The 23,481-nt window shown below is 42.8% G+C and overlaps 1 protein-coding gene across 7 annotated transcripts in view; it reads right to left on the bottom strand.

Annotated features, from left to right (window-relative positions):
• Positions 1-23,481, bottom strand: part of CHN2 (chimerin 2) — a 317,736-nt gene that overhangs the window by 82,108 nt on the left and 212,147 nt on the right. The window contains exon 1 of one of the 7 annotated variants that reach the window (XM_016957226.4): positions 5,659-6,105. The exons of the other annotated variants lie outside the window; for them this stretch is intronic. Within the exon in view, the coding sequence (XP_016812715.1) occupies positions 5,659-5,661 (3 nt within the window). The 5' untranslated portion in view covers positions 5,662-6,105. Of the gene's footprint in view, positions 1-5,658; positions 6,106-23,481 lie in introns of those variants that run through there. 7 annotated transcript variants of the gene reach the window in all.

Raw genomic sequence — 23,481 nt, 5'->3', positions numbered from 1 at the left:
GCAAGGATCCCAGGAATTGACTAAGAACAGTCCAAGCCAATTATGGCTCCTTGTTCACTTTGTCAATGACTGGCTTACAGGAGGGCATGGGACAGAGCAGGGGTCAGTGAGGGAAAGTCCGCTGGGGAGAGGCTTTCTCCTGTAAAGGGAGGGATGGAGAAGTCCCTTTTTTTTTTTTTTTTGCTATCATCTTTCTTACCCTCTGCTTAGGACATTGTCACGTGATGCCTCTGTTAAGTTAAGCTTGGCCTAAAACTGCCTTCATACATATTTTAAGTTTGGCCTAAAGGTGTCTCATCTCCATACATAGTGAATGGTAACCTACTCTGATGCGTAAACAGACTTTTTGATGTGTAAACTACTCTCATAGCTGAGCTTTAGCCAACCAAATGTGGCCAGTTGTTTAAAGCAGACTCAAAAAAGGCCACGGCCCAGCTGTAACCAATCCAGCTGTTTCTGCACCTCACTTCCATTTTCTGTGCAACACTTTCTTTTTGCTGTCCATAAATGTTATCTGACCACGTGGCAGCCCCAAGTCACTCAGAACCTATTCTGGTTCTAGGGACTGCCTGATTCTAGAATCATTCTTTGCTCAACTAAACTGCATTAAATTTAATTTGTCTAAAGCTTTTAACACCTGTGATGGAACAGCAATCTTCCTGTGCACTTGTTGACCAAATCAAGGGGGTAGGCCATGTAGTGGGGCTGGCAGAGGGGCAATGAAAAGAGCCTGGGTCCATGACAAAACCATCAGCTCCAACGCATCCTGAAACCACCATATCTTGGCCTTTCTGTTCAGGAAACAACAAATGCCCTGCACAGTTTAAATCTTTTAGCTGGACTCTGTTACTCAACAAAGATTTGCTACCTTTAAACTCTAAGAAAATATTAAGCAATATATCATATGCAAAGCGTGTTTCTTTCTAAGTACAGTAGAAATGGCCTCCTAAAGGGGAGCATCCTAAAGTGGATTTACCTTTTCTCCTTGGAACAGCGTGCTTCTATTCTTTACAGAGGTCTTATACTGCCAATTAATTATAACACAAACAGCATATGAAATTGAAGATATAGCTACGAAGCTTAAATAGCTATACGCTAATTATGCAAGGTTCCTATATATAATAAAGTCCATATAAAGCACAAAAGTACACCATATTGTTAGATACATTTCCAAATTTATATGTAATATAAACATCTAAAATTAATCTAGTCACAACCAACATAAAAATCAAATTTCTACCTTATAATTTTATCTAAGTCTGTACTAGGACCCACTCAAGTCCTGCTCTCAAAGCTTTAGTATAAAACTCAATCACATTTTCCAGGGAACTGAACCTTGAACACATATTCCAGGGAACTGAACCTTGAAGTATGGGTGTGTGTGTGTGTCTGTGTGTGTGTGTAACTCATGCTTTGTTCCAAAAAGTGTAAGATGGGCAACCTGTGTGTTGCTTGTCAAAGGTCATCAATTTCTCAACTTATAAAGTAGATTTTATATAATTGGTATCAGATATCAAAGCGAACCAAAAACAAAACAAACAAAAGAGTCTCTAAATTTAGTTCCCACCATCTCTTACTGTTAGTTTCAAAGGAGATCAGAAATGTTTATAGACTATTTCACTCTTACTGCAATACCACCTGATTCTAAAAAGACTGATATCTCTTCTTTTACTTACTTGGTTAAATGCATAGCTATTTCAGATAAGTGTCTGCCAACTTCCAAATGACTAGGGCAAAAACTAGGCTCATTCTAGAATTTTCTGAAGTGGTCTGAGTATATGAAACCAAATGTTATTGCTCTTGGAGAACACTAAACAAGATACTTGTGATATGCATAGGGCAAGAGGCAATAAACCCCTGAAAACAGTCAACTACTGTAAAGATTGGGAGGTGGTGACCCATCCATTTCTGCTTTCTCTTGAGCAGTAGCCAGTTACAGTCCCCACTCAATGAAAATGCGAGTGGAAATGATGTGCTACTTCCAGGACTGGCCCATAGAAACCTCCCCAGTGCGGCCCAGAGAGACTCATTTTCCAGCTGACCAGAAAAGCCTCTCAGGATTTACATCATTGCATCTCCAACTCTGGTCTCAGAACCTCTTTATATTCTTTATTTAGGACCCCAAAAAGCTTTTGCTTCTGTGGGTTGCATCAGTTTATACTTACAAAGAAAACTTCAGAATATTAATACATTAAAAACACAAAAATATAAATTTTATAGGCCCTACGTGCTAATATAAGTAGTTTTTACATAAAAATTAACCATATTGGCTCAAACAAAAAAATGACAAAAGTAGCATTATGTCACGTTTTTGCAAATCTCTTTGTTATCTAACTTGATAGAAGACAGTTGGATTCTCACATCTGGTCCTATATTTCACTTGTTGTGTTGGTTGAAGAATATGAAAAAAAATCCAGGCTTTTGCAGAGACACAGTTGGAAAAGGAGGGCCTTGTGGAAATGGTCTGAATTTGAAATGGTCCCAGGGAACCCAGGGTTCTTGGATCTACTTTGAGAGCCAGTGATTTAGAGAGAGAGCCATAGGATGTTAGGAGTCTGGGTTCTTAAATGACCACACGCAATGCAACCCAACCAGAAACATCCCCATTGGACCATGATGCAAGTGGGAAATGACCTTTGACTGCATTAAGCCACTAAGATTTGGGAATGTATGTGTTATAGCAACTGGCATTATTCTAATTAAAATGCTTACTCATGTGGTGGTAACCCTGTGCCAGGTCTGTTTAAGCACTCTACTAGCTCATTCACTCCTCTCAACAATCCTGCCAAGTAGTTGCTATCATAGTCCCCATTTTAGAGATGAGGAAACTGAGGCAGAGAGAGATTAAGTGAATATCCAAAGTCACACAACTAGTAAACGAGTCTAGCTAGCTCCAGAGTTTGTGCTCCCAAGTGCTCCCAATTACTTTGCCATGCTGCCTATAACCTTACCCAAATATTTCTCATCACCGTCTTGCACCACCTATTCCAAACATGTCACATAAACATGAATAAAAAATGGCCGGATGCAGAGGTTCAAACCTATAATCCCAGCACTTGGGGAGGCTGAGGCGGGTGGATCATGAGGTCAAGAGATCGAGACCAACCTGGCCAACACGGTGAAACCCTGTCTCTACTAAAAATACAAAAATTATCTGGGCATGGTGGTGCATGCCTGTAGTCCCAGCTACTCAGGAGGCTTAGGCAGGAGAATTGCTTGAACCCAGGAGGCGGTGGTTTCAGTGAGACAAGATCGCGCCACTGTACTCCAGCCTGGCAACAGAGTGAGACTCTATCTCAAAAAAAAAAAAAAAAAAAAAAAAAAGAATAAAAAATATACACTTGAACTAATAGCTTGCTTGGTCAACAGATACATGAGTAGCAACCAGTTTGGATGGGAGTTGGTAGCGGATAAACAGGAGAAATGCAGTTACCAAAGACTATGGAAGCGAGGTAGCAGAGTGGACAGAGGATGTGGTAGGCAGAATTTCAGACGCCCCCTATGACCTTTGACACCTAAAGTTACTCCCCTGATTATGCCATGTGACATCATGTTACATGATTATGTTACATGGTAAAAGGGATTCTGCAGATGTAATTAGTCGACCTAAAGACAGGGAGGTGATCTAGGTGGATAATCATGAATCCTTTATTATTTATTTATTTTGAGACAGTCTTACTCTATCACCCAGGCTAGCAGTGCAGTGGCACAATCTCAGCTCACTGCAACCTCTGCCTCCCAGGTTGAAGAGATTCTTGTGCCTCAGCCTCCCACGTAACTGGGATTACTGCATGTGCACCATACCCAACTAATATTTGTATTTTTAGTAGAGAAACAGCTTCCCCATGTTGGCCAGGCTGGTCTCGAACTCCCGACCTCAAGTGATCCACCCACCTTGGCTTCCCAAAGTGCTGGGATTATAGGCATGAGCCACTGCACCCAGCCAGATAATCATGAATCCTTTACAAGCAGAGAGTTTTCTCCAGCTGTGGGCAGAAGGAGAAGTCAGAGAGATTAAGAGTGTGAAAAAGACTTGACACTGGCAGATGGACGTGATGACGGAGGGACCATGTGAGAAGGAAGATGGGAGCCACCGGGAGCAATGGCCAGTCCCCAGCGGACAGCCAGCAAGGAAGTAAGGAGCTCATATCTACAAACTCAAGGAAATGAATCCAGCCAATAACTTGCATGAGATTGGAAGTGCATTCCTCCCCAGAGCACTCAGATAAGAGTCCACCTGGTCCATGCCTAATTGGGCCTTGTGATACTCTGAGTGGAGAACCTGGCTGAGTCTGCTGGACTTCTGACCTACAGAACTGAGTGAACATCTGAGTGCTGTTTTAACCTGTTAAGTTTATGGTAATTTGTTACACAGCAATAGAAAACTAGTAGTGAAGGTAACTCCAGAGAGACTGGATATGTCTCATGTCATTTTTTAAGCAAGAATGACTTTGCTAGGGTTAAAGGTCATGGAAGGAATCTAGGGGCAGTTGTCACTACTTCAAGCAACTAATGGCAAATAACCCTAAATGCCAGCAAGTTCTCCTATACAAACAAAAATAAATACATAAAAGAAACTCAAATCACACATTTCCTTATAAATATTTCCACTTTACCACTGGCAACTTTAAACTACTAGTCCATAATTGTTTATTATTATTAACCATATAAAAGGTAAGATATTTCTGAAGGCAACATTTCTGATGCAAAAATCCCAGTGTCCTACAATCCATTAACCTCTCTTGCAGTCCACTCTTTTTTTTTTTTTTTTTTTGAGACAGAGTCTCGCTATCACCCAGGCTGGAGTGCAGTGGCAGGATCTCGGCTCACTGCAGCCTCCACCTCCCGAGCTCAAACAATTCTCCTGCTTCAGCCTCCAGAGTAGCTGGGATTACAGGCATGCCTCACCATGCCCAGCTAATTTTTTTATTTTTAGTAGAGACCAGGTTTCACCATGTTGGCCAGGCTGGTCTTGAACTCCTGACCTCATGATCCATCCGCCTTGGCCTCCCAAAGTGCTGGGATTACAGGTGTGAGCTACCACACCCGGCCCACAGTCCACTCTTAAAAAGAAGTTCTGGATAAGTCCCAAGAGTTAAATACCACATTCATGCACACACCCTGTAAGATATGTACAGCAAATTCTCAGGGTTTTAATTGTTTTATATCAGTACAAATTAATTTATTTCAAGGGAGACATATACATGTATTTGAAAGTAAATTATATCAATATAATAATTTATTTTTATATACAGTATTGATCTTCCCTTAAAAAAATCATAGCCTACTTACAATATGATAAGAAGTAGAAAAAATAAGATTAAACCAGGGGAAAAGTCAGAACACCTACCTGAATACCCCACTTCTGCTACAGTTAGGTCTAAAGTTCCTAGAAGCTAAAGAAGATTCTTAGGATCCATAAGATAAGTGGAAACCAGCTTCTAAGAAGAATTTTTCTCAGGACTCTTGGAGAAGTCTCTTTTATGGACTGTATTACTCAGTACAGGCTAGGTCATGCTGCAGGGTCAAAAGATCCCAAAACCTGAGTTTCTCGTATCTACCAAGATCTACATCTCACTCATGCTCCATGTCCTCTGTTCCTCAGCTGGGGGTCTGCTCCGTGTCTCCTCCCTCCGGGACTCAGCTGGCAGCACCCACCATCTTGGATGCTGCTGATTGCGGTAGTGGGAGGAGAAGACAGCTCTGGGCATCTTGCACAGGCAGACAATGCGCTCATCTGGAAATGTACATCATCTCCTTTCATACTTTACTGGTCTGAAGTGCCATATGGCCTCACCCAACCCCAGGGGGGCTGGGTCTTTCATCCTATCATTGCTAGAGGGACAGCGAACGAGTGAGATCTCTCAATCAACACCAATGGCTGTCATACAGATGGTTGTTAAGGGTGTGAAACAGTCCACATCACAATCAACAGTGTGTGAGTCACCAACATCCACTGCTTGTCAAATCTCTTGATGCAGGTGCAAAGCACCAAGCCGAAGCTTGGTCAGGTAAATACTATAGTAGGTGGGGCCAGAATCACAAGCCCCAGGATGCAGCTTTGTCAGCCTTGATTAATGTAAAGACAAAATCCTCCAGGAATAGGCCTCCAGGGGCCAGAGGGTAAAGGAGGTGAGGGAGGGTGGCTGTCTGACCAGACTGTGCTGAACTGCAAAGCACCTGCCCCATCTGAAGGCAGCGCGGTGGACGAGGCAGTACTTAGTCTGGTTAAATTGGTTGCCATATGAGGCTGTGAACTTTGGCCTAACAGATTTTTTTTAAAAAAGAGAAACTAGAAATCCAAATGTTTGTAAAATCTCCAAAATTAAAAATATTTTTAAAAACAATGTACGAACCAGTCAAAACATGTCTGTCAGCCAGATGTGGCCTGTGCATTGCCAATTCATGGAGAAAGTCTAAGTTGCTGACTATTTAGAGAGTCAACAGTTGTGACAATGGACTGAGCAGAAGGTAGTGCTGATGTTCCCTTGGAGGAGGCCACCGAAAGTGGGATCTCACCTAACTCCGACAGGGGAAGTGAAAGCAAATGCCATCTTGTTTGTGGTCCTCATATTGAAATCACTGCTGAAGATGTCCTGGTTTAATAGGGACCAAATTCCTATTTAAAAAAAAAAACTGGGGAGATCAAGGGTCTTCCCTATGTGTTTCTCTACTACGTCCCCGGCATCTTGAACAAACCCATAAATGGAAGGTACTCAATAAAGATATGTTAAAGCAATGTGGGAGGTTGCATGGAACTAATTTAAAACCTATTTCTGTAGAACATGTCTGACGGCCTTTATTTCACCCAGGGATACCAAAAAATAACTTCTTCTTTAGGACTTTCTGGACAACTCTAAAATCACTTACTTTGAATAATACTTCAGTGCTAAACAATGGAACTCTACTATAGTGGGTTTTCCGCCCTATAAACAAACAATTTCTATAGTGGCAAATTAGACAACCTCATGTTGTCCCCAAGTAGCCCACCATGAGTGGGAGGCAGAAGAATGGTCCTTCCCTTGCAGCTATGAGTGGCAAGGACGTGGCACTGAGAGGTAGCCGCCAGGTAAGACCTGGCATTCGAGCCAAAAAGGATACAGCTACAAATGGGGCATGGACCACAAACCAGCCTGCGACCAGGATATGGGATGTTTCAATGGATTCTGGCACAGAGAGATGACAACTCCTGAAGTCCCATGGAAAGGAGATGTAAGCCCAGGGGGAAGTGGGGAGAGGGAATCCCTGAACTGGCTGAATTTACTCTAAATTGACAAAGACTATGATATTGCCATTAGGCAGAATGGAAGCTTGAGATGGAAATTAAAATGAATTAAAAAGAAAATAAAGTGGCTACTTTCCACTTCCAGTTTTAGCCTGAGATTTCGTCCTTCCTGGAGAACCGTTGCTGGCCAGGTTTTCTGGGAAGCAGATTCCAAGGCCAGTGGCATGCACAGGATGCAAGATTGGGCAGGGGGAGGTATGGCAAGGCAGTCTCAACAAAAACCCCAGCTGACCCCAGGGAATTCTGAAGTGTGGCTGGTCCTTCAGACTTGTCCCAAATTGCAGCAAAGAAGCTGAGCTTTTATACCCTCAGGTTACACAGTCACTGGATGTGGGCTTTGGACAACACAGCTTCCTTCACCTGGGGGCGTCTGCCCACAGCCTGCCCAGCTGCTGGGGGAATGAGTCTTCAGTCCTGCGGGGTGCAGGGGCAGTGCATTCCAGCACCCACTGATTGTCAGGGGAGACAAGTCTGGCCATCACTGGGCTGGGACATAAGCATGAAATAAACGTCCCCATCATTTCCTTCTTTTCTCCACCCTGGGTGCTAACATTCTATGAATCTGGGAATTGAAAGCATTTCCTTGGTGTTCCTAATTCAGTTGAAATCTTTTCTATAGCAATTTATATAACGCTTTGATAGGCAAGGTTTGGTACGAACAGGCCAAAGTCAAAAGCAGCCTGAAGAAGGAAGTAGAATTAACAAGTCAAGTATGTAAAAAGAGCTGTAACAGTGTAAGTTACGAAGCACACCCCTAAACATGGAAGCTTTTTCTCTGTTTTTCATTTGCATTTGCCCCACTTCTCCCAAAGTGTGTTTCTTAGGACATTAGTTTGAGAGATGTCCAGCACTGAAAGCTTTCCATGGGCAGATAAAAGTGGGAACCACTCAGCTTCCAGCCCCTCTGGGAGATTTCTGGGGTAAGCTAGCCCACCGAGAAGTCCTATGAAAAAGAAACCTGGTTAGCTTTGTAAGATGCAAATTTATCTGACCACAGATAATAGCCCTGACATCTCGTAGAAATACCACATGATTCCAAAGAGTTTATTTATGTAAAGCAAGCAGTTTACTAATTTGTTTTGCTTTTCTAAGTAAATACTCCTTTTTCAAAACATCAGCAACTGCTTCTCTAAGTATATACATATATTTAATTTGTGAAGGAAAATCTCAGCTATGGCTACTTTGCTCAGAGAGTGGCCAGGGAGAGAGGCCGTCTATTAGATCTGGAAAATGACTTTAAAATTTGACCTTGATCATGCAGGAAACATTACCGTCAGAGACTTCATTTTTTAACCATGACTCTGGAACTACCTTAAAAACTAGTAGTATACCAGTAGCTGGAATTGACAGCACACCTGGTGGGTGCCGGCTGCTGCACCTGTGTGTATTTGACATATATCAGGTCACTCAAAGGGCTGCTTAAAGCTCAGGCTGAAAGAGGTTCCACGCCCAACCTTCCAACATTCTTTTAAAAAAGATCCATTATAATAAAAAGTGCTAAAGTCATCCTTAAAATTAACACACTTGACCCAGAAGAGAAAGTCATTAAAAAAATCCTCACTTGGAAAACTAACACAAATACATGAATTCTGACCATGTATACTTGCTAATTTAAACAGAGTACAGATATTTCAAAGGAGAATGCTACACATTTTTCTATTATAGCAGGGAATTTTATGTCCCTATGTGGCATAAAAATACACCCATATTCGGTGATTCCCATGTTAATAGTCACCAAATGTGTGACTGGAAGTTCTGTGCATAGCTTGCCTGACAGCATTTCAGTAGGAAACGCTGTCTGCTTTCTTCAAGTCCCTTAAATCTTCCCCTCTGAGAAAATCACAATATATATGGGCCGGTGTTCAAATAGCTTCTTAATGTGGCCATGGCAAGGATGGGGGTGCTCTCATACAAACCATCGGCCAACACCTTCTTGTGTGACTTACACTCACAGGCATGTGGTGCCTTCATGGACATTCACGTACATTCTATCTCAGACGTTTATGAGCCCTTCTCTCACTTTCTCCTCAAACAGCTATTCTTAATTTTCAGCTCACCTTCTCTGAGCTAGAATGTTCCTGCCAAAAGAAGTCATTGGATGAATCCCTTTGGAGATGAAGAAATAAAGCAGGAGGAAGTGCAGGCATCAAGGAGCTTTGGTTGTCCCAATAGTCACTTCTCTTATGTGTGGTTAGGGTGGCAGGTGCAAGACTACTTGAAACCCAGTCGTTTTTAGCCAGTAGCCTCACATTCCTCTGTGCACAGAACTTTTTACCAGCTCTGCCTTGAGTTTTACTTCCTTCCAGAGCCGTTTCCCTGAGGACACTTCTGAGAGGCACTAAAGTAGCCCAAAGGCAGGAAATGGGGGGTAATTTTTAATTTGGGGAGTCTGCCCTTGGGTAGGCTGAAGATCTGAACAGTCCCAGTGCGGCTGACTCTGTTGCTGACTCTCAGACAGGCTGGCTTCAGATCAACCTCTGGTGCTGGGCAAGAGAAATGAACTTGAGTTGATCTTCATTGAAAGTACAAGAAAGGTGTTGGTACTATCTGCTTCTCTAGATTGAGTTTTTCTTTCTAAATTTAATTGTGGTTTAAAAACCCATATAGCCGGGCATGGTGGCTCACGCCTGTAATCCTAGCACTTTGGAAGGCTGAGCCGGGTGGATCACCTGAGCTCAAGATCAGCCTGGCCAACATGGCGAAACCCCGTCTCTACCAAAAATACCAAAATTAGGTGGTGGGTGCCTATAATCCTAACTACTCAGGAGGCTGAGGCAGAAGAATCGCTTGAACCTGGGGGGCAGGGGTTGCAGTGAGCCAAGATGGCACCACTGTACCCCAGCCTGGGCAAAAGAGCAAAACTCCATCTCAAAAAAAAAAAAAAGAAGAAAAAACAACCCATATAATCTAAAATTTATCATCTTAACTGTTTCAAGTGTACAGTTCAGTAATGTTAAGCATACTCACATTGTTGTACAATTGATTTCCAGAACTTTTTCATCTTGCAAAACTAAAACTTGTTGAACAATTCCCCATTTCCTTCTCCCCTCAGCCCTTGACAACCATTCTGCATTTCACATTCTGTTGCTGTGAATATGACTGCTTTAGATACCTCATATTAAGACAGTATTTGTCCTAGTATAAACAAAGATTCTTAGACAGAATATGTCTGACATATTTCACTTAGCATAATGTCCTCAAAGTTCATCCATGTTACAGCACAGGACAGGGTTTCCTTCCTTTTGAAAGCTAAAGTATGTTCCACTGCATGTCTATACTACGTTTTCTTTATTCATTCATCCATCCATAGACACTTGAGTTGCTTCTACCTCTTAGCTATTGAGAATAATATTGTTATGAACATGGGTATACAAATTTCTCTTTGAGATCCTGCTTTCAATTCTTTTGGCTATATACCCAGAAGTGGAATTGTTAGATCATATGGTGATTCTATTTTTGTTTCTTTGAAGAACTGCCATATTGTTTTCCATAGCAGCTGCACCATTCTACATTCTCAGCAGCAATGCACAAGGCTTCCAATTTCTCCACATCCACACCAACACTTGTTACTTTTTTTTTTAATTGTAGCTATCCTAATAGGTGTGAGATAATTTTTTTTTTTTTTTTTTGAGATAGAGTCTCACTCTGTCACCTGGGCTGGAGTGCAGTGGCATGATCTTGGCTCACTGCAACCTCTGCCTCCTGGGTTTGAGCAATTCTTCTGCCTCGGCCTCCCGAGTAGCTGGGATTACAGGTGCGTGCCACCATGCCTGGCTAATTTTTGTATTTTTAGTAGAGACGGGGTTTCACCATGTTGGCCAGGCTGGTCTGGAACTCCTGGCCTCCCAAAGTGCTGGAATTACAGGCATGAGCCACTGCACCCGGCCGGTGTGAGATAATATTTCCTTGTGGTTTTCATTTGCATTTCCTTAATGATTAATGATGTAGAGCATCTTTTCATATGCTTGTTGGCCATCTGAGTATCATCTTTGGACAAATATCAAGTCCTTTGCCCATTTTTAAATTGGGTTATTTACTTTTGTTGTTGTTGTTGAGTTGTAGGAGTTTTTAAAAATACATTATGGATATTAAACCCTTATTAGATATATGATTTGCAATATTTTGTCCCATTCCATAAGTTGCCTTTTCACTTTGTTGATTGCATCCTTTGGCACATAGAAAATTTTAAGTTTGATATTATCCTTTTTGTCTATATGTGCTTTTGTTGCCTGTGCTCTTGGTGTCACATCCAAGAAATCACTGCCAGCCCCAATGTCATGAAGCTTTCCCCTATATTTTCTTCTAGGAGTTCTATAATTTTAGGTCTTATGTGTAGGTAGTTAATAAATTTAATGTTAGTGTATTTGGTGTAAAGTAAGAGTCCAAATTCATTCTTTTGCATGTGAATATCCAGTATTCCCAATACCTCTAGACTGAGTTTTAATCTGGTAGTAGATTCAGAACACTGTGCTAGGTGTAAATTGGTGGTGATTATTTCTAACTATCTAACTAACAATTAAACAAAGCCTTGAGGTGTCTACCCCAGAAAGTTGACTCTAAGTTTGCTAGAAACTTTATACACAGGCACACCCAAGACTGGCCTAACAGTTGTCAGTTCTTGGAAAATTTAAAAAAAGAACTGCCACCATGTGCCCACTGCATACTGGTACGCTGAGAAGTCATCCTGACTGGCCCTTCAAAATCCAGAATTTCAGTTCATCGGAATCCCTCTTATGGGCTTATTAATGAATATTCATGTTGCTGAGTTTCGCCAAGCACGAGGCTAGACTGGCAGAGCTACCAGATACATAGAGTGCTAATTGACACATCCTGTGGTTGTCAAATTTGTTTAAAAATACTTGCATTTTAAACACTTAAATTAGGCACGCCAAGGAAAAAAGCACCATCCTGGCAGGTCTGGTAGTTCCATGTTCCAAAATCGAGGGAGGAGACCACGAGTCCTGGTTTTTCCACCTCCCACCAATGAATCTTAGTGAGCTTAGCCCCTGGACACAGGGAAACTGAGGGAAGTAGCAGCTAGGCTGTGGCCCAGAACACAATACTCAACGGGGTGTATGCTTTCGCTAAGCCCAGAGGGCAATCAGATAAGCCATGCTTCCAGATTTAAAAACAAAACAAAAAAAGAATTCATTTTCTGGACATCCACTCCTAAATATGAGCTTGTGTTTGCTGGGCTCAGCTAACTATGGAATTAGGATTTCTTTAAAGCATCCCAATAAAGGCACCTACCACTCCCCAGTCAAATGGTAATTTCTGGATCTCACAACTCTCCTGCAAGCCCCTCAGCAACTTTTCTGAAAATGCCAAGGACTCCATGTTTGGCATCATGCCCCCTCCCCGCGCTTCCTCGAGAGGTTTCCGCAGCTTCTGTTCCTACTCCCTACTTGGGTGTCTGCCTGGTGTGGCTTACATTTACTTAGTTAGCTCCACTTCCACTCCAAAACATCCCATCTGAGGGAAAATGCATGAAACATATGAACGTGAGAACTTCCAAGAAAGGACAAACTGTCTGCCTCTGAAGTCTGTCCGACGTGGAGGCTCATTTGTCTTGGAAATAGCACCGTTCAAAACCAACGAGGCGCTCCAGCAATCCTTCACCTCTCCACTTGACTCAGCAGACTGTATGGATTTCTGGCACCTGAGTTACCTGCCAAGTGGGTGTGCTATTCTACAGATTCTTCAGAAGCGACTCTCCAGCCTCACATGTGCTTGTCCTAGGAGCTGCCATCTTCAAGCCAGGCCCCTAGCACGTGTCTTCACTATGAAGCTCTGAAGCACATGCTCAAGTTCCAAGGTTCTCTCAAGCAGGGGCCTCTCCGTGGCACCATCTACAATACCTTACTAGTATTTTTGCCTTAATTTTTTTTAAAAGAGGGCCTTCCAGAGCATATAAACTGCAAGCTTAGTATCCACTCCTAGTGGACTGTATTCTAAAACTTGCAAACTGTGTTATTCTTACCCGGATTCATATACCTTCGTATTAAATAGATATGAGTTTGAACCACATGAAATTGCCTTATTTTTGCAAATCAAAAACTTATCAGGTATCAACAGTGGCATTACGGTTCAACCTAAATAACTTCTAGGTTTTCTGCCTAATGGATCTCTACTTTTGGCTAACACGGTGAAATCCCGTCTCTACTAAAAATACAAAAAATTAGCCGGGCGTGGTGGCGGGCGCCTGTAGTCCTAGCTACTCGGGAGGCTGAGGCAGGAGAATGGCGTGAACCCAGGAGGCGGAGCTTGCAGTGAGCGGAGATCGCGCCACTGCACTCCAGCCTGGGGGACAGAGCGAGACTCTGTCTAAAAAAAAAAAAAAAAAAAAAAAAAAAAAAAAAAAAAAAAAAAAAAGGGTTACAGTAAAAAAATGTCACAAAGACAATGAGCAACCTGGGAAAATTCCTTCCTTCCTCCCTCTCTCTTCCTTTTCCTTTTTTCTTCCTTCCTTTTCTCAATAAATGTTGATGAAGTACCTTGGAAATACAAAAGCCCATTTGCTGCAGCAAGTCCTGCGGGGTCACAGAACTGAGTGAGGCGCAGCTCAGGACTGCGAGCAGCTGGGGCCCTGGCAGGGGAGCCAGCAGGAGAGGACGCGCTGCAGAGGTAGCTGGTATTTCGAAGAAGGTGCAGGTGAGATGCTACCCGGCGGCATGCAAAGGAAGGGAAGGAGGCTTAGGAGGGCTCAGCCACACAGCCACTGGCCCTGAAGCCCATGCTCTAACCACTGTGCAGCACCTCCTCTGCAGGGGAGATGCCTGCAGAGGCCAGCGAGGAGCTCCACAATGGGAGGAAATGTCGCATCAAAGCAATCACTATTTAGAGAACGCCTAAGGTGCAGTTTGCTTATATTCTATGAGTCAGTATAAAAATGCTGGAAATATACATATACACGCATACATACATATGTATATGATTACAGATTACATCTAATTAATCACTGTCATTTAGCCTTACTTCTCCAGTTGCCTTATATACTTAACTGTGCTACTCTACTGCCCGGACCAGCGGTTTCAAACTGTGGTTCCTGGACCAGCAACATCAGCTGTCTCCTGGGAAGCTGGGCCGCTGGTCACACCTACTGTACTAGAAACGATGGGAGAGGGCCTGGAACTCTGTGTACTAACAAACCTTCTACAGGATTCTCATGTACGCTAAAATTTGAGAACTACTGGACTTGAGCCAACATGATTAGCAGCCTCAACACTGCTGCCCTTTTCCACCCCATTTTAAAGTGTATACTCTGAGTTGGAAGAAAACCTTTGCTCTCTTAAGTAATAACATTTCCATTTCAATATCCTTTAAACTATTTAATTAGCAGATAACTTTTTCATAGCTTCTAAAGGTTAAGATTGTGAAGTTCAGGTTAATGAGTATTTTTTATTTTATGATAAAATTCAACAGAGATAATATTTGAAGTCCACAGCTTTTCTGAGAAAGGCATATACTACATTCTGTCTTTGCAGGTAGCAGGCAGAATGAAGAAAGAATGCAAACACGCTAATTCATTCATCAAACACTTATTCCAAGTGTATGTTTAAGGAAAATGGCAGAGGGCTTTGCAGAATAGAAGGTTATGTCTTGAACACAGAAGCCCTGTAGGTTAACACAGCTCTGTGGGGCCCCATTCATCCAACCCCGTGGAATAAAGGGTTTCCTGCTTCCTCCCACTCTTCTCCCCAAACCCAGTAAAACTTACAAAAAACAATTTAACCAACTTAGGCCTTCAACACTTACAAGTCTAAGATGACAATTAGCTTTGGTAATAGTGTCATCATTTAAAAATGGAAAAGGCGGGCTTTTAAAATTTTGCCTACAGCAACTGGGTTTTGAAAGCAAAAATGCAGATGCCTCAATGTTACTGCATTGATGTCCCAGAGCCCCAGGCTCTGTCTCCAGTCCATCCTCTACCCTGCCACCAATGTATCCTTCTAAAAATCACACTGCAGGCAGCTCCTTAAGCCATTTGGGCATAAGATCCACACTTTGGAGACTACTTTATGTGGCCCTTCCCAAGCCTGCCCATCTCCAGCCTCCCCCCTCTCCAACCTGGCCATCTCCCTCCTCGGAGCCTTCCCCTCCACCAACTGTGCCCCGAGGCTGGCCCAACTACTCCCTTCCTTAGAAGGGCCTTCTCTGCCAGGCATGGCCTGTTTTGTTTTTGTTTTTGTTTTAGGACTCCATTCGGGCTCTTCTGGCTATAGGAAACAGAAACTCCACCCAAAATAGCATAGAACAAAAAGAAAGAGAAATGTACCAGCACAGAAAACCAAGGTGGGAACTCCCCACTTGAGCCTCTCCAGAATGAAGCTCTTGGTTTAACACATTCTCCATCTCTAGCATCAGCTTTCTTCCATGGCTTCATTCTTTGATGTCTGACTCCCCAAGTGCCAGCCAGGTGGCCCCTGTCGCTCCGTGTTTATGTTCTGTGCCTTAGCAAGTCCAGGCAGAAAGAGTCCACTTCTTTCTTAATTCTTCCAGCAAAGACCCTGGAGCTGCCTTACTGAACCTATGTCACTGGCCCATCCCGAGCTAGTCGTTGTAAGTGCAATTGGCAGCACTGTGTTTCACACAGATTAGGGGCTCAATGAATATTTAATTATTATTAATTATTAATAGTTAAGCATGAATGAATTAATGAAAGAACGCGCCGGGGGGGTGTGCTCAGTGCAATGAGAACTGTATCTAAGCTACAGAGAGGCAGCCAACTGAAGGTATAACCAAGGCAGGCTTGTGTAGGTCAGGGAAGACTGCAGGGAAGGATATGCCCAGGATTGGTCCACAAAGCATGGCAGGAGTTCCCCAAGTCAGGACAGGAGCCTGGGGAAGACAATGGGGAGGGACATTGCAAAGAACTGGAAGATGCTGTGTAAAGGCTGAGAGGCATTACACTGGCTGTTGGGCTCAGAAAACTTGAATTGCTCTGTTTTGCCGGCCTTTTGGACACAGCTAGAGAGAGGGAGCAGCTGAGGTGAAGCGACGTGTGCATGCGTGTGTTGGGTGACAGGGTGACAAGAAAAAGGTCAGAAAAGGCCTTGCATGCCACACTGGGGTCAGGCGGTGGTCAATCTCAGGTGACCAGGAGCTCTTGAAGAGGCTTTCCTTCAAGCCAGGACAGCTGGCGGCAGGGTTTCAGCTCCCCTGCCCACTGGGTGGTCATGAAGAAGTTACTTCCACCCCTCCAATTCCCAACTCTCAGAGCCATTGTGAGGACGGAAGAAGGTGACAAACTGAAAGCCACCCCTATAGCACGTGGTATGTGGTCAATACCCCATGCGTGCTAGCACTTCTTCCTTTCCTTGTGAGTAGGTTGATTTTTACACTGAACTTACTGGAGGGGAAAAAAAATCCAATGCATTAAAATCTCCATGTATATCATTTTACAATCCCAGAGTTTGGGGGTGTTTCAAAGCTACGCTGAGAGAGAGCTGGGTCAGGCATCACTTCCTAACCTTCAGGAGGGTAACATCAATTTCAGTTTCCTCTCATCTGAACTGACTCCATCATGACTGGAAGAAGTGAGACACATGCTTGTGTCTGAAGACTCACATTTCAGACTCATCACCTTGCGATATAGTAAAGGTATACAGAGCTTTATAGTATTGCCCAATCCTTTTCAAATTCATATAGCTCAAGGCTAAAAATGCACACAGAGATTGTTCTCTTAGAAATCACAGAGGCAGGCATGTGTGTAATGAACACGACTCTTCTCGAGGAATTCCCTCAGCCACACCTATTTCTTCATAAGAACAAATCAGTCCAGAGCAGAAGACGATTAGAGTCAAGCCGCAAGGACACTGAGTACCGATATTGGGAAGAGGAAAATAATTCCTAATATAACGCTTTGTTTAGAAGCTTTAAAATGAGACACACAGCAAATCTGCTCACTGTGTCAATGTGGTCCAGAGGAAAGTACAGCCTGTTCAAAGTCAGACGAGCCACCTTCTAGCAACTGGCTGTTCGTGAAATGACCCGCAAGTCACAAGTTCTACGACCCTGGGCAAATCGCCTGGCTTTCCTAAGCCCCGGGTTTCTTGTTTCTTTGTTGGAAGAGGAGGAACAATGAAGTTAAGGGTTGTCATGAAGCAGAATGAAATAATGTAGTTTATGATAGATTAAAAACAATGATATGCTTAATACATGTAATGTTCTTTCTAGGGGGAGTAATGGTAACTTTCCTAAAATCATTTGGGATTAAACATAATAAAAGTCCCTTATATCATGAATTGTTTTACATGGAATTTATATGTACTGTGGTAAAATATAACTGCTTTTACTCTGTTAAAGGTGTGTTGGGACACGTATAGCCCACAGTTCTGTGTCTTACTTCTAATCCTCAACTTGGGTATTAAAGTGTCTCTTGCAAATGACAGTGCTTTGACTTTTTAAATAATTTTTTAAACCAATGAGTCACTTGAGAACAATCAAAGTTGCATGTGTAAACTTTAACTTTCTCTTCTGATACTTGGACTTCATTAAGTTCATAAATGGGGACTTAGGAACAAAGTGAAATATTAACTTTGTGGGAACTTCAAAGTGATTGTGTATAAGGAGAGAGAAAACCAACAGGGACATTTATAAACTATCATCATAAGACCCGGCCAGACATTTTCTTATTGCAAAATGAGTAATGCCAGTTCTGCAACCTGGTCCAGAGGCCATGAAAACAAACCAATGTAGCCCTGACAGTTTCATTTCCATTAACGGCAATGGGAATTATTCAGGGAACAAAATCCTTCTTCCCACAGTTGATCCAGGACCCCACCCACCCACCCCTACAAATTCTTATAGGCTAAGCCTTTAATTCTGAGAGACTACAAATGGAACTTTGACCTTTCCTTCTTCAGAGTCTACAGGTTCCCAACTGCTCATCTGTTGTACCAATGATCTGAGAGATACCCCTTCCAACAGAGGGCTCTCGTGGCCACATCCAATGCTGCAAAAGGGGCCATGTTTCATCCCATTCTGTTAAAAAAGTTTCCCGGAAATATCACAAGTTGCTGAGAATCTGGTTCACCAGGTTCATTAAGACTCTTTAGTGTCCTGGCGCGGTGGCTCACGCCTGTAATCCCAGCACTTTGGGAAGCCAAGGTGGGCGGATCACGAGGTCAAGAGATTGAGACCATTGTGGCCAACATGGTGAAACCCGTCTCTACTAAAAATACAAAAATTAGCTGGGCGTGGTGGTGTGAGCCCGTAGTCTCAGCTACTTGGGAGGCTGAGGTAGAAGAATCACTTGAACCCGGGAGATGAAGGTTGCAGTGAGCCAAGATGGCACCACTGCACTCCAGCCTGGAAACAGAGGGAGACTCCGTCTCCAAAAAAAAAAGACTCTTTAGCAGAGTGCCTTAATCTTACTGAAATGCATTTAACTGTAAGAGGTCTACATATATATATGTTGTGGAGCCAGGAGGTAAAGGATGACGGCTGCATTCCAGCAGTGGCTTCTGGGTTATTTCCCATGTCTGCCTGGTAAACAAGATGCTACATTCCTACCCATTTCAGTAAACACTAGAGGTCCCCTTTTTCTGATTTAACACCACCATTTTAAAGAAGGGTAGTGTGGATTATTGGATTAAAATTAAAATGAACCTGAACTTGAATAACTAAGCTTCCTCAGTAATGGTGACAAGTAAGGTGAGTGGGAATGAAGGACAGCAGAGGTGGCAGGGAGCTGACAGGTGGGTTCCAGTTCTTGTGGAGATGATAGCAGCTGCCGACTTAAATGCAGCACCAACATCTGCTTACCCAGCTCAAAGGCAAGGCAGGAATGAACTGCCAGCAGAACTGGAACATCCAGAGACGGGGGCGGGCTGAAGGGCAGCTCTGCGAGAAGCTCAGATCAGGCCTCAGGACTCAGCTTCTCTCTCCCCATCTCCAGGCTCTACTTTCTCCAGGCTCCATTCTCAGGCTCTATCGGGTGGCGGGAAGCCTTCAGCAGCCCAGGCTCTACTTCCTGCCTAATTGAGCCAAGCAGAAAGAGGGTGAAACGCCTGGCTCCTGGAACTCACGGTAAAAGTCTGTTGTCTTCCCCTGGCTCTGACTTGACCACATGGTCACCCTTGAACCAACCACCCTAGCCAGGGACAGGGGGTCCTTCGGCTTGGCCTTGAATCACAAATCCACCTCTGGGATTAGTGGGCAGATATGACTCCACCAGAAGCTCCTACACTGAGGTGGCTCTGGGTGGCAAAAATGACAGCTACTCACTCTGGGGGTGGAGTGGGGAGACTGCCACATCCTGATGAAATAGACACAAAGATGGTAGCTGGAGAAGCCCAGGAGAGCTAACAAAGAGGGTGATACCCAGTACGAGGCCAAAGAAGGAAAATAATAGGCTCTGCTAAAATTGTGTTTCCTCCTTCCAACCCTCCTTGTTCAATGTCACTTTGAGCTTTGAGTCTTGGTATTTCCTCTGTACGGGGAAGAGAATGAGACCCAGTCGGTGGCTCCTCATTGGCCATATATATCAGAATTGCACCTGCAAAACTGTTTCCTGATGACACAGGCCCTAGGCTTGTGTTGAAGTCTAAATTTAGGTTTGTGTACTTGGTGTGTAGTTGATGTTAAATAGTGATATACAGGTGTTTGGAGATAGAGAAATGTTTATTTGATTTGATTAAAGTGAGAAGGTGGGAAGGCAAGATTTTAAAAATTTATTTTAATAAAAAGTAGAAATGGGGAATTTTTAATGTGGCTAGGGGGGAGTAAGGGAGGAGAGTTTAGGGATTTGAGGAGGAAAGTCTGTGTTTTTAAAGTTTTAGATAATATTTTAAATAACTAAAGCATTATATGTAACAGTCATTCTTTAAAAACTTCTCAAATTTATAAATCAAAAGTTCAACTTTTACTATGTCTCACTACTTTCAACTTTTTCTCCCCCTACAAAGGTCTAAAATAATAACACTCCCCCTTCAACTTTTTCATCAACTCCTATAACTTTTTCCCTCCAGTTTCTTCAAAAACAAAAATACAAAAAAAGACAAACTCCCCTAATTAGAAAAACAAATCAAAAAAGTCAAGTATAATCTCACATCCCATACTCAACAAAATACCCAATTTAGGCGAGGGGCTAAGACTCCTCAAACAAGAGTCTCTATTTCAACGCTTACCAATTAAAAAACTAAGTGCCAACAGATGACCCACAGACATAATGCAAATATACTCTCCATTTCTCACCTCAAACCTATTTAATTAAAAAAAAACCTTTAATCAAGAGAACCCTAAATATTTATCCAAGTTATTGTCTTATCTTTTCAACATATCATCCCACCTAGACTAATAAACAAACATTAATATTTTACTCACAGCCAAAAACCACCATATAATTACTAAAAAGACAAAAACAGCTCCTCAATTTCACCTTAAAAATAAAAGTAATCACCCTAAATCTACCAACACTGTTCCTACGATTAAGCCAAACTAAAATATAAACAAGACACTACCCTGTTTTAAACATTATAAAAATTATCTTCCAGAATAAATTATTTAAAAGTCCCACGATTAAAAAGCCTCCATGAAATTCAAAACATTCAACAACCCCAGAGGGATCCCTAAAATTAAAACTCATATAGACTCAGCCTGTTGTCCCCCGAACGCCTAGTGAGAGCCACTGGGAAGAGCTCTGAGGTCGTGCTCAGGGCAGGCGCCTGCTGGGTCAGGTCCAGAAGAATGCCTCCTCATCATAGCCTGCCCAGTCCCCATAGGTGTACAGCAGTCCCAGGTGACAGCGTCATTTACCTCCTGCAGTCAAAGGTGATAAAAGTGGTGGGACAATTCCTCTCAAACACCACTCTGGAGATGTCAAAATATAAACATCTTGAAAAGCTGGGCTCTTCATCAAACTGTGGCCCACCAATGTTTGGGGATCCCCAAGATCCCTTGAGAGAGTCCATGATGTCAAAACTGATTTTATTACAGTAATTGCCTTCTGTGACTGACACTGCAACTAACCTTTAAGAAACTACCACTTGTTGAATTGTGGTCTAGTATATATTTTAAAGCCCACATTTACCTGAAAAGGCTATAAGAACACTCCTCTTTTTTCCAACTACACATCTGTGTGAGGCCAGGCTTCTTCCTATACTTCAAATAAAACAATATATCCCAGGTTGAATACAGGAGCAGATGTGAGAAGCCAGCTGTCTTCTTTTAAGCCAGACACTAAAGAGATTTACAAAAATGTAAAAACAATGCCAATATTCTCATCACTTTTTTATTTGGAAAACAGTGTTATTTTTCACAAAAATATGTTATTCATACTAACACATAATAGGTTTATTACTATTATGTTGAAAGAATAAATATTTTAGATTTTTCTATTTTACTTTCTAATACCGTAAATATCAAGATTTAACCCACATAAACAGAAGCTCTTTGGGGTCCTCAGTAACTTTAAAGAGTATAGAGGGGTCCTGAGGCCGAGAAGTTTGAGCACTTTTGGACTAGAATTAGATTCCTGGGATGATTTTTACAAGTCCTAGGCCCGCAGAGCTGCCCACGTGCTTATGCAGAGAAGGAGCACAGGCTACAGAACAGACACCCCCAAGCCATTGTGCAGCCTGATCTGTGCTATAAAACTTGAGGAAAGTGGGGTGACTCAATGGGTTCACTGCTGAAAAATTTGTTCTTGCACATTTTCACATCCGTTAGGTTTGGTCCTTTGTGTCATCAGCATGTAACTCTCCTTTCAGCCACAAGATGGCACTATTTGCATAGAAAATACTTTCTCGGGAGCTGCGTCTCTAAATTAGCTGTTTCCTAGAGAGATTTTGGATGGGAACAAGGAGGGTCTGGCGTTTGGCCCATCATATCCCTCCATACGCTGAATGTATTAGGATGACTTTCCTCTTCCGTTCCTCTTTGAAAACACCGATATTGAGGAACTGGTAAAAAGAGATTCTTTCTAATATCCACCCAAAGAAACCACTAGCTGACCCCTAAGAGAGGGACTAACTTTTCCTTGACCCTTCATTAAATTCTTTAATCCCACTTCGGTTAATTGTTTCCCATCATTTATATTTCAGGCAATAATCTCGGGAAAGGAGTCATGAAAAGGGAGCAAAGCCAAACCCTGAACCAGCACAGGTAACTGTAGCCACCAGAGTTAACTGTGTGAAGAATGTGTCCCCAGAGGACTTCTCACGTGTTATGTAGAAGTAGAGAAAGAAGGCTAGGGTCTAATTTACAGCATAAAAGAGCCTCAGGAATATAAGAGGCATGGGAAGAAGTGAGACAGGTGTCCTTGAAAGAAAATGCTCCAAAATGTCTGATCACCTTTACTCTCTTGTCTCCCCTTCCATCTAACCCAGGTTCTCAAGCCCTGAACTTGACAATCACCCGAGGAGCCAAAAAAGACCAACAGGTGCCTTTCACCAGTGAAGACTTTGATTCCATAGGCAGGTGGGGTCAAACATGGGCATTTTTTATATATTTTTTTTAATTTAATTTTTTTTTCGTTTTGGTACAGAGTCTCACTCCGTCGTCCAGGCTGGAGTGCAGTGGTGCGATCTGGGCTCACTACAACCTCCGCCTTCTGAGTTCGGGTGATTCTCCTGTCTCAGCCTCCAGAGTAGCTGGGATTACAGGCATGTGCCACAGTGCCTGGCTAATTTTTTTGTATTTTTAGTAGAGATGGGGTTTCACCATGTTGGCCAGGCTGGTCTTGAACTCCTGACCTCAAGTGATCCGCCAGCCTCCGCCACCCAAAGTGCTGGGATTCCAGGCATGAGCCACCAAGCCCGGCCATGGGCAATTTTTTAAAAGCTCCCAGAGTGAGTCCAACCTTCAGCCAGTTTGAGAACCACCAAGCCAACCAAATCAGCAATTGCTCAGACTGAGTGATAAATCCCAAATCATTAGGGAATCCTGGTTTAAAACAATGCTTGGCAAAACCCAGTCTCATGAGCGGATGTAATCTAAGTTAAATCCACTCTCACTGCATCCTATCCCACCCCATTTTATGACTGTGCGTGCAAGGGCAGGAAGTCGGCTGGTCAGCGTCATCAGGGTACCTGTCACCTACTGTAATAGCTGTTATGCTCATCTTCATTTACCCTTGAATCCTGAGAAAAGACTGGGTATGTCAGTTACATGTTATTTCCAAAGAACCTCCTGCAGAGAAAATCTATAGGTTCTTTAGACCCTGTAATGCAAGCGATCTTTTCCAGCTCCATAAT

The sequence above is a fragment of the Pan troglodytes genome, chromosome 6 (genome assembly GCF_028858775.2).
Source record: "Pan troglodytes isolate AG18354 chromosome 6, NHGRI_mPanTro3-v2.0_pri, whole genome shotgun sequence".
Taxonomy (NCBI): Eukaryota; Metazoa; Chordata; class Mammalia; order Primates; family Hominidae; genus Pan; species Pan troglodytes.
Note: the sequence above shows the minus strand (reverse complement) of the source record. Positions and strands in the feature narration are given on the sequence as shown.